A 10,932-nucleotide genomic window follows, 5' to 3' on the forward strand; every position below is an offset into this window, starting at 1 on the left:
GATGAACTGTAAAATCATGACCTGAGCCAAAGTTGAATGCTTAACCGACTGAATCATCCAGGTACCTTCTCTCTCTCTTTTTAAAATTTATTTATTTATTTTTGAGAGAGAGAGAGAGAGGCAGGCAGGGAGAGAATCCCAAGCAGGCTCTGCACTGTCAGCACAGAGTCTGACGCAGGGCTTGAACTCGTGAACCATGAGACCATGACCTGAGGCAAATCAAGAGCTGCAGGCTTAACCAACTGAGCCACGCAGGTATCCCTCATTCCTCAAATGCCTTGATGTCCATGTGCTATCCAGCTCCCTTCCATCTGAGCACTTCCTTCTTGCTGCACTCTTAGCTGTACCTTCTTCCTCTTCTCTTGCCATTGGTGGTTCTTTCTCCCACCCCAACCCTGCTCCTCAACGGTGGGAACCCTAGAAATTTAGCAATTCCTTGCCATTTCCTCTCTTTGTGCTCTCTTGGGAAGCTTCTTGAGCACTGTTTCAGTAGTTTAGGTAGAGATAGTTTGCGGATTAATGGTTCTAACCAGACTTTCCACTATAAGGTCTATAAGAGAGAAGGAAAACGTAAAGAACAGAATGCCATGGTTCAAGAACAGCTGATCACAAGCACTCACCAGGGTGCCAACCATATGCTGGATCTTTTTGCTTAAATTTGCCACAGATACATGTCTGTATTTGCCTATCTCTTCTGCAGCATGGCTAGCCAATGTTTAGCCAAATCAGAATCAGTTCAAGACAGAAAACTTAATCAAGAGCCTGCTGCTTGAGGTTAACATGTACCTTGCAAGGATCTATGCCTGGGAACACCAAGCTGAAGAGGCTGGGCTCCATAATGCTATGGTCTATTCTTCACATGGCCTTCATTTTCTAGTAAGTATAAATGGACCTTTTTGAAAATCTAATGAAAGGCATGGACCATCTACCCAGAAAAAAAATAAACAATTCATGTAAATTTAGATTAGAGACCTCAGTTAAGAAGGCATTGCTGTAAGAGTCCTACTGATCAATGACTTGTACTGAAGCACACACTCATATTCTCAACATGTTCCCCAACTCTGCATGGCACGCTCTTTGTATTTCAATATCAAATGTGTTCCTTATACCAAATTTAAAAATGGCATGGACCTGAATAAATATTTGTCCAAAGAAAAATATACAAATGGCCAATAAACACATGAAAAGATGCTCCACATTATTAGCCATCAAGGTAATGCAAGTCAAAACCACAATAAGAGGCTACTTCACACCCACGAGGGCGGCTGTAATAAAAAAGACAGACAATAATAAGCATTGATGAGGAAGTGAATGAACTGGAACTCTCAAGCCGGTGAAAATATAAAATGGCACAGTCACTTCGGAAAAGTCTAGCAATTCCCTAAAAGGCTAAACATAGAGTTACCATATAACCCAGCAATTCACTCCTGGGTACATACTCAAGAAAAATGAAAAATTATATCCACACAAAGACTTGTACATGGAGGGGCACCTGGGTGGCTCAGTCAGTTGTGCATCCAACTTTGGCTCAGGTCATGATCTCATGGTTCGTGGGTTCGTGGGTTCGAGCCCCACGTCGGGCTCTGTGCTGACAGCCAGCTCAGAGCCTGGAGACTGTTATGAATTCTGTGTCTCCCTCTTTCTCTGACCCTCCTCTGCTCACGCTGTCTCTCTCTCTCAAAAATAAATAAAAACATTAAAAAATTAAAAAAAAAACAAACCTCGTACATGGATATTCATATCAGCGTTACTCAGAGTAGCCCTGGAGTAGAAGCACCCCATATCCATCAATTGATAAAGCACGAGCTATCCACACAGTGGAATATTACTTGGCAATAAAAAGGAATGGGGTACTGATGCCCGCTACCCCATGGATAAACCTTTAAAAACACTGTGCCGAGTGAAAGATGCCAGTCATAAAGGGCCACCATATTATGTGATCCTGTGTATGTGAAATGTCCAGAGTAGGCAAATCCACATCCACAGATAATAAACCTGGGGTTGCCTAGGACCACAGGGGATTGGTGGTTTGGGGAGAATAACAGCTGATGGATCCAGGGGTTCTTTTTGGAGTGATGAAAAAAAATTTTGAAATTGATTGTGGTGGTGGTTATACAACTCTGTGAATACATAAAAACCCACTGAATTGTACAATTCAAATGGCTGGATTGCATGTTTTGTGAATTCCATCTTAATAAAGCTGCTAAAAAAAACTGTACTTTGTAAAAATATATATGAAGCGCTAACTGCAAAAACTGGATAAAGTGGACACTATCAGAATGAAAACATTCTGCTCCTCAAAAAACCTCATTTCGGAAGGAAAAAGCAAGCTACGAACTGGGGGAAAAGAATTTTTTTAGTATATATATTTGACAAAGGACTTATATCCAGGATACATAAATTAATAGTAAGAAGATAAACAACCTGATTAAGAATGGGCAAAATGAATGTCTCAGGTAACTATAAAGAGGCAGAAGAGGATACTTGAAGGACTGTTCTGAATGTGAAAAGACTGGCACAAGTTGACCCAGAAGAATCCTACCAGATACCTGATCTGGATGTGGGCAGAACGAGAGGGGACAGAGAATATAAGAATAACTATTAATGACTAAATAATCTGTAAAGACTTGCGCCATGGTGTGTTAGAAAACAATTCTTCACATAAATCAGCTGTTGAAAAGATAAAGCAGGTATATTGGGGAGGGGGAGGGGGAGGGAGAGAGCGAGAAAGAGAGAGAGAGAGAGCGGGTGAGCGTGCAAGAACGCCTGAGTATATACATGAGTTACACAGCTCTAACTCTTAAACTATTGGAACATTCTGTCAGGACCAGGTAATGTCAGGCCTGTGCACCATGAGCCCAGTAGCTGGCCATCCAACCGCCAAACAGAGCATAGACAGAAAAGAGATTCTCCACACACACAGGACACTCAAGCAAACCTGCCACTCCCACCACTAGCCCTAGATTCTTCCGCCAAGAGACCCCAAAAGTGAGTGGGGAAAAATTTAGCCATAAATGTAAACATCTGTTGACTGACACAGTATCTTTCCTTGAAAAAAGGAAAAAAGACAGAAGGGGGAAAATATCCAGAAACCAATGCTACACCACCATAGAGATGGTGAGAGGTATGAGTCAAAAGATACCTATACTGGTCAAGAGGACTCAGGTAAAAGAATGCAGATTCACGAATCTACTTCCCTCAGTAAGACAGAGCAGTTGAACCACTGTCTTGAGTAGTTAGACATTGTCTCCTTCCTCTGGTTATGACTCAAGAAGCCATAGACCAATGAGAGCTATGCTTTTGGCTTTTGATTATGAGAGCCTTGGGTGAGAGATATCAGTGAAAATCTGGTTTGGTTGTGATGGGCAGAATTTCCAATAGGCACTACAGAGTTCAGAGCCCTGGATACAGACTGGGTTCCTCTGGCTACACTGGATCCAGTAAGGCAGAATGTCCTAAGAACTCACCTCACCCTCTACTCTCTCTGGGACAGGAAAGACAGTAATTCATGCAACTGAACCAAGTGGAACCACCAACATACGCCTTATCCATTCATGCACTGGATAAACATTTATTGAGAGTCTACTCAACACCAGTCGCTGAGCTAAGCATCAGAGATACAGTGATTAATAAAATACAGTTTTGAGGGAGGAAGGCAGACATTAAACAAGCTGTACAGTATCTAGGTGACCACAGGTGTGATAAATGTTACTTAGCTCCAGTTGACTGTTGTCACATGGGAATGGAGAAGGCTGGAGGGCCAGAGCTCACTATGAATGACACTGGTTCCACTTCTCTTGGAACCAAAGGGCCAGAATGGTGGTCCCAAGAGCAAGGTCAGACCAATGACTGGTATGAACTTGCTCATACCACCAAAGGGAAGCAATGCCATGTGGTGCCATTAAAAGCTATTTAAGTCTTTGGATACTGGCCTGGAAGTAAGGCCTGTTCACAACTAGATAATAGAGGATAAACAACCACATGATATAATCCCCTCCCCCCAATACACATATACAAGTGCATAAACCAGAAACATTGTCTCTCTCTCATTTTCTCTCCCTCTGTCTCACATACACTAGTTCGTACTTATCTACATATGTACAACACACCATCACATTCATAACCCATACTCCCAGCCTCACACCTCCAAAGGTGTATACACACATCACACCAATACACACACACACACACACACACACACACACACACACGCCACCATACCAGGCTGGCTGCTGTTCCACTCCTCACTGTCTGGGGTGCTAGCAGTGGGCTGTCCCTCTTGATCCTTTCCTTCTTCTTGTTTCTCCTGTGGAAGGCAAGCCTTATTCCTGTCCTCCTGGGTTGAGGTGAAGTCCCAGACTATTCCAGGCCCCTGCCTGGCTCCCTGGCCACACAGTGTTCTGCCCCAAACAAGTAGAATTTCTTCTAGGCTACCAGCTGGAACACAGCTCCCGGGGGCAACCCCTTACCAGGTGGGCACAAACTCACATGAGCATACAGCCCCTAGTGACACAGTCTGATGACAATCTTCCTCATTCCTCTCAGAACTGCTCTGTATGGGTTTTACTTGCCCGCTGGAACTTTCATGCTCTGTCTCTTCTAGCTTCTCTGCAACTAGAGCCCTGTGCTCCCAGGCCTCTGGTCTTGAGACTGGGCTCCAGGGATGGAGCTTTCCATCTGCCTACACATCTATTTGGGTGCTGGTTTACATGAATGTGACACAGCCCTGACACTAGACTGACATGGGAGCTCCAGAAAGCAGGAGGGTGCTTTAACCTCTACTCTGTACTCTTCAAGTACAGGACCTGAATCAAAATGGGACCCCAAAAATATGATGAGTGAATCATCACGTGTCATCTCTGGCCCAGCCCCACAGCCTGGATTAATTGAGAGGACAGTGGAAATTGAGACGTAGTCTCCAGCCTCCCCTCTCCCTCTCCACTGCCCCCTTCCTACCAAGGCCTCTGGCTCCGACTCCTCCTCTGATGGGCTGTGATATTCCCTGCGTTTCCTCTTCTTCATGGGTTTGAGGAGCTCAGAAGTGCTGGTGCTGGCGTTCTGGCCGGAGGAGTTCTCTACTATGACTGACCTGAGGGAGGAACAGCCTGAGAGAAAGAAGCACCCACCCTGCACCACCCCAGTCCCTCTCCTCAGCCACGAACAGGAAGGGGGTTTGGGGGCCCCGCAGGCAGAGCAAGTACGGTTGCAATCCCCTCCCCCTTACCGCTCTTGGAACAGTGGCGGGCAGTCATCATTGGAGGCACCAGGATCCGGACCCGCACTTTGCTGAGGTCCACACTCCTGGCACTGACAGGTGCCATCATCTTCTGGGTGGTCCTGTGGGGGATCTTCTGGAGGGTCCTGGGGGAGGTCCGCTGCGGGGGGCCGGGGGGGGGCGAAAGGGGCCTCAGGCCTCCCACCCACCACAGCCGCACCTGTCAGGCTCCGCCCACCTCGGGGCCCACGCCCCCTCCAGGACCGATTCCTGGATGTACTTGCAGAACCAGGCCGCCCTCACACCAACTCCTAACCATGGAAACTCCTTGGGGAGCTAGGGCCTCGTCCCACCCATGCAGGGCCCCAGTCTGGGGACTGGGGAGGGGGTCCTACCGGGCTGTTGGGTGCCCGCATCGCCACCTCCCGCCGGGGCCTCGCCATCTTCATACTCGGCCACACCTTCCCGCCGCAGCTCGGGGCTCGGGGGCTGCTCCGCTCCTACCATGTTCAGCGGCGCGTACTCGCTTATCCGGAACTGGAGCGCAGGAGGGTCTGAGGACTGGACTCCTGTACCTCCTTGACCCGTCCCCGGCTCGGCACAGTCCCCTCGGGCCGCCTTACTCCGCAAGGCTCGGCTCCGGGTGCCAGGCTCCAAGCCCCGCCCCCAGCAGCCCTCCAGACTCCGAGCGCCTCCACCCCAGCCATGCCCCTAGAGTCCCGCACTCAAAGCCGCACCGGGGAACCCCTCATCGCGGCCCCTTCCCCCTCCTTCGCCTCGGGCCCCGCCCCCGGCGTGCTGGCCCCACCCCGCAGGTGCGGCTCGCAGGGGCCCCGCCAATCCCCACAGACACTGACCCGCAGGCCGCTCCCAGGAGGCGGGGCCGCGGCCTCGGTCCACTCCAGGAGCCGCACTGTGGTGGCGCTGGAGCTGGCCGCAGGCCCGGCGCTTAACTGCGGCAGAACGGTGGCCGTGACAGGTTCGCTGCCCGCCACTCGCTCCGGAGCGCCCACATGGATCGGCTCCCGCGGAAAACAGGTCACATCCAGGGCACTACTGGGCAGGCCAAGGGTGGCCGAGCTGGCTGCAAACAAATGCACGGAAGACATGACACAGGTGAGCTTAGTGGCCGTGCCCGATGCATGTGTGTAGGCAGGTGAAAGTATGCCCTTCCCAGGATCCATACCTGCCTGAGCAAGTATGCTCCTCCCCAGACCCCTGGCTAGGCCCACCTGGGATGATGAAGGCAGCAGTGGGCAGGTGAGAGCCAGAACCTGAGCTGTCTCTGGCCACCAGGTGCACATTGACCTCTCCTGTGGAGGGTCCCTTCAGTGTCCTCAGCATCTCCATTTCGGCATTCCCCTCCATCCTGGTAGGCCTACAAGCTGAAGACAACCCCCAGGGCCATCAGGGAAGGAGGGGGCTTCTTTGAGAAGGAGCTGGTCACCTTCAGGCTGGCAACCTGCAGAGAAAAGCCTCAACCCTGAGGACAGCAGGCTGTCAGGAGACCAACATTAACTCTGGCCCCTGGCTCCAACCAGGTCACCCAGATGAGAGCTCTAGCCACGCCCTGCATCTCCCCCAGACTTTGGAAGATGGACATGCATGAGGGTGCTCTGTAAACTGTGACGTACTGAACTGACTCTGGGGAGTAGGTCGCAATGCCAAGGTTCTGCCTGGCCAGCTGTCACGGTGTAGCCCAAGCTAAGTCAAAACTCCCCTCTTCTCAATCCTGACCTTTAGCCCCACTAGAATCAATCCCTTCTCCCTCTGGGGATTTAGAGCCCTCAAGTACCAGGTTCTCTCTCACTCAGAAGGTCCATTTTCCTGGGAGATGATCTTTCCTGATCACATTCCTTTATAACCCATGCCCATAATCCTTCCAACCCCAAGCAAGTGAGCATTGTAACATCTGCTGAACAAATGCATACATGTGAAGAGCACAGAGATATTTGAGGGCCCAGGCAGTGCATGAGTTTGCTATAAATAAAGCAAGGGTGAAAAAGGCATTTAATACTGAGGTGGCTGAACAGGTAAATGTACAGGGAAAAAAACCACCTAATGACATAACAAATATACTTAATATCTATCATTTTCTTAACTCCTAAACTGTTTTGGCCACTGTTAGTACCTTACCCGCACTGTCCAGTAGAATCTTCTCTGATGATGGAGACATCTTAGGCCTACATTGTCCAACACAGTAGCCACTAGCCACATGTGGTTACAGAGCACTTGAAATGTGGCTAGTGTGAATGAGGAATTGAATTTATTATCTTAATTTAAATTAAATTGGAATAGCCACAGTGGCCATAGTTACTGTACTGGACAGCAAAACTTTACACATATTATAATTGGCCTGTCGGCTCTACCTGCAAAACACATCTCAGTCTGGTGACTTCTCTCCATCTCCTCTCTGTCACACTAGTGCCAACTGCTGCCAGCTCTCCTTGGACTTGAGAAACTGCCTCCTAACTCATCTCCCTCTTTCCCTGCCTGCCCCCTACAGTCTATTCTCAGGCAAGAGAAAGCTTTATTTATTTATTTATTTAATGTTTTTATTTATTTCTAAGAGACAGCATGAGCAGGGGAGGGTCAGAGAGAGAGGGAGACACAGAATCTGAAACAGACTCCAGGCTCTGAGCTGTCAGCACAGAGCCTGACGTGGGGCTCGAACCCACAAACTGTGAGATCATGACCTGAGCTGAAGTCAGATGCTTAACCGACTAAGCCACCCAAGTGCCCCAAGAGAAAGCTTTAAAAATGCAAACTGAATCACATAATTTCACTATCTAAAATCCTTTTATGGCTCTCCATTACCCTTAGAACAAAATCAGAGTGCTTTATCCTATAGTATCTGACCCCTGTCTTCCTCTCTGACCCTATCCTCCATCGATCTTCCCGTTTTCCACCCTCAATAAACACTGGTTTCCTTCTGTTGATTAACAAACATTCCCACCACAGAGCCCTTGATCCTTGCTGTTTTCTCTACTTAGAATGTACTTACCTATCCTCTTCGCTTGGCTGCCACCCCTCCCCCACCACCCACCCCCAGCTCCATCCTCTAGGCCTTGGCTCAGTGGCTACCTTTTCGGAAGAGGTCTTTCCTGGCCACTCAGTTTAAAGCAGCGTACCCCCTCACCCACTCCACTACTGCCTATCCCGTTACTGTGTTTATTTCCTTCACATCCTTCATTATAATCAATAATGATCTTCATTTGCTTATTTGTGTCTCATCAGTTAACCCCATCGAGATAGAAGTTCCATGGAGGCAAAGACTTGTCTCTGTCTTGGCCACTGCTATATGGCCAGCCCTTAGAATAGTGCCTATACACAGCAGGTGCTAAAAAATGTGTTGGATTTCAGTAATTTCAACTTGTTAATAAAAAGCTCTGTATATGTGATTGATACCTGGTTGCTTTAAGGTGTTAGCAGTACTTGACAATGGCTTGTGGCACACAGGTTAAAGGAAAACATGGCCTAGGCTTAAGACTGACTTAGGACAGTATGAATCTCAGCTCCACCACTTAACATCTGTGCTTCTGTGTAAGTAGCGTACCCTCTTTGAGCCTCAGTTTCTTCATGTGTAAAATAAATGTGGTAATGATATATACCTCAAAGGGCTGTGGTGAAGACTAAATGGACAAAATAAGTAAAGTCTTGGTAGCAGCAGACCTTCAACAAATCCAACTCCACTCCCTTTGAATAGAAATTCCAGGAAGCTTGGTAGCTTGGTGGCAAAATCAGCTTACAGTGTGTGCTGTCTCTCCCAGCCTCCCTCCTGCTGTTCTTGCGCATTCATTTATTTTCCAGCTTTTCCTCCTTAAAAGAGAGTCCATTCTCTGTATTATAGAGTATGTAATCAGGCAGGCAAAGGCTAGATACATAACCTGATTAATTAAGGCAACATTCAAATCAATGTGTCCCCTGTGTTAAAATCATAAAACAGAACTCCCTGAATTTCATTTCTCACTATTTTGTTCTGCACAGCGGATATACCTGTACCATTTTAAGTTCTTTTCACGAGAGTCAATCTCTTTATTCAAAACCTTGGCGGTCATTAAGAGTCAATGTGGTTACTCCTGGAAGAATTTCATTCTCTTTCCAAACCTATCATGTATTTCAGGTGCATCCAGGAAGGGAGGCTGAGGGGACTGTCCAGCTGTTCCCTGGTTTGTTGCCCTTGTTTCAGCAGACACTGAAGGGCCAGCTACGTGTCAGCACCATTCTGTGCTCTGGGAAGACAGTCTCAAAAAAGACAGAGTGCTCTCATGAAGCATATGTTGTAGAAATAAGGGATAAGGTTGGGCTGGAGATATAAATTTGAAAGCCATCATGTATAGCTGGCATTGAAAACCATAAAACTGAGTACAGAGAAAAAGGTAGGAGCTTTGGAGCTCACCAAGATTTACGGGTTGAGAGGAGGAAGAAGATCTAGTAACAGAGCTTCCCGTGCGGTCAGAGGGAATCTGGAAGAGTCTGAGCTTCTGGAAGACACATGAGGAAAGTTTTCAGGAAAGTGGGACCACTCAGTGATGTTAAATGCCACTGCCAGATCAAGTCAGGTGAGGGAGTGGACCGTTGGGACAATAAGGAGTCATTAGAAACCTTGACAAGAGCTGCTTCCAAGGAGCTGTGGACATAAAAACCTGACTGGAGTGGATTCTAGAGACAGAGATCATGGATTAGCTCAATATTTGTTGAGCACCTACTATGTGCCAGGTCCTGTTCCAGGCAATGCAGATTTGTCAGTGAACAAAACACACAAGAACCTCTGCCACAGAGTCCACATTCTAGTGGGGGAAACGGATGGTAAGGATTGATCCCTGAATGGGAGAAAGGGAAGTGGAAACAATGGGCTACCAACTCTCTTAGGGAGGTTGCGATGTGAAGGAGAGCATGGAATCGGGGGATGGTGTTTGGAGAGGGATGTGGTCTCAAGCAAGGGGTGTGGGGTGTTTGTTGATTTGTTTTTAAACAGGAGATGTTATAGCAGGTTTGTACCTGATGAAAATGAGCCTATGGAGAGGAACAAACCGACAGTGCAGGGGAGAAACAATCAATCTAGAAGACAAGTCCTTGAATATGCAGGAGGAAAGGGAACCCAGTGCATCTGTGATGTGGGGACCCACCACATGCAGCTGTGTGCTCCTGCCGAGCAGCACCGACTGTTTCTGTGGTCTTCCTCCCCAGCTGGACTAGGTGTTCTTCTGAGGCCCAGAACTGCTTTCTCTGTGATCTGAAATCACTCCTCCTCTCCCACAGCCACCCTGCCTCGTGCTTGCAGCCCATGTGGCATTTTCATGAACTCTGTCCCACTTGGTACACTCAATAGCACAACCAGTCTGAAATGGCTCCCAGGCGTGAGCCAGGTGCCAGGAACATCCACTCCTACCCCAGAGCCTGGTCACACCCTCAGAAGCCCACTTCTGGGTCCTGTGCACATATTGTTCCTTCTGCTTGGTACCTTTCCATATCCCAAAGGTCCAGAAAAATCCTAACCCTCCTCCAAGATTCAGCTTGAGTGACACCTCTTCCTTGAAGTCTTCCCCAAATCCACCCCAAAACAAAGTTCTGACTGTGCTTCATTCCACCACAGTTGAATTATGCATTAATGTGTGGGTCTCTGAGATGGCACAAAGCAGCTGGTGTGTAAAAAGCCTGCCACAGAGGCTGCACTCAACAGTCACTGTTGAATGAATGGATGAATGGATGAATGA

At 48.1% G+C, this 10,932-nt stretch overlaps 1 protein-coding gene across 4 annotated transcripts in view; it reads right to left on the reverse strand.

The window, feature by feature from the left end:
- The window catches only part of L3MBTL1 (L3MBTL histone methyl-lysine binding protein 1), a 36,984-nt gene extending 30,401 nt beyond the window's left edge, over nt 1-6,583 (reverse strand). For all 4 annotated transcript variants that reach the window (XM_077778819.1, XM_077778818.1, XM_077778820.1 and 1 more), the window contains exons 1-6: nt 6,448-6,583; nt 6,073-6,299; nt 5,611-5,752; nt 5,225-5,375; nt 4,957-5,089; nt 4,222-4,306 (exon numbers count right to left, since the gene is read on the reverse strand). In XM_077778819.1, coding sequence (XP_077634945.1) covers nt 4,222-4,306; nt 4,957-5,089; nt 5,225-5,375; nt 5,611-5,752; nt 6,073-6,299; nt 6,448-6,583 — 874 coding nt within the window. The remainder of the gene's footprint in view (nt 1-4,221; nt 4,307-4,956; nt 5,090-5,224; nt 5,376-5,610; nt 5,753-6,072; nt 6,300-6,447) is intronic.
- Nucleotides 6,584-10,932: the final 4,349 nt, after the last annotated feature.

Source organism: Crocuta crocuta, unplaced genomic scaffold (genome assembly GCF_008692635.1).
Source record: "Crocuta crocuta isolate KB4526 unplaced genomic scaffold, BGI_CrCroc_1.0 scaffold248, whole genome shotgun sequence".
In the NCBI taxonomy this organism is placed as follows: Eukaryota; Metazoa; Chordata; class Mammalia; order Carnivora; family Hyaenidae; genus Crocuta; species Crocuta crocuta.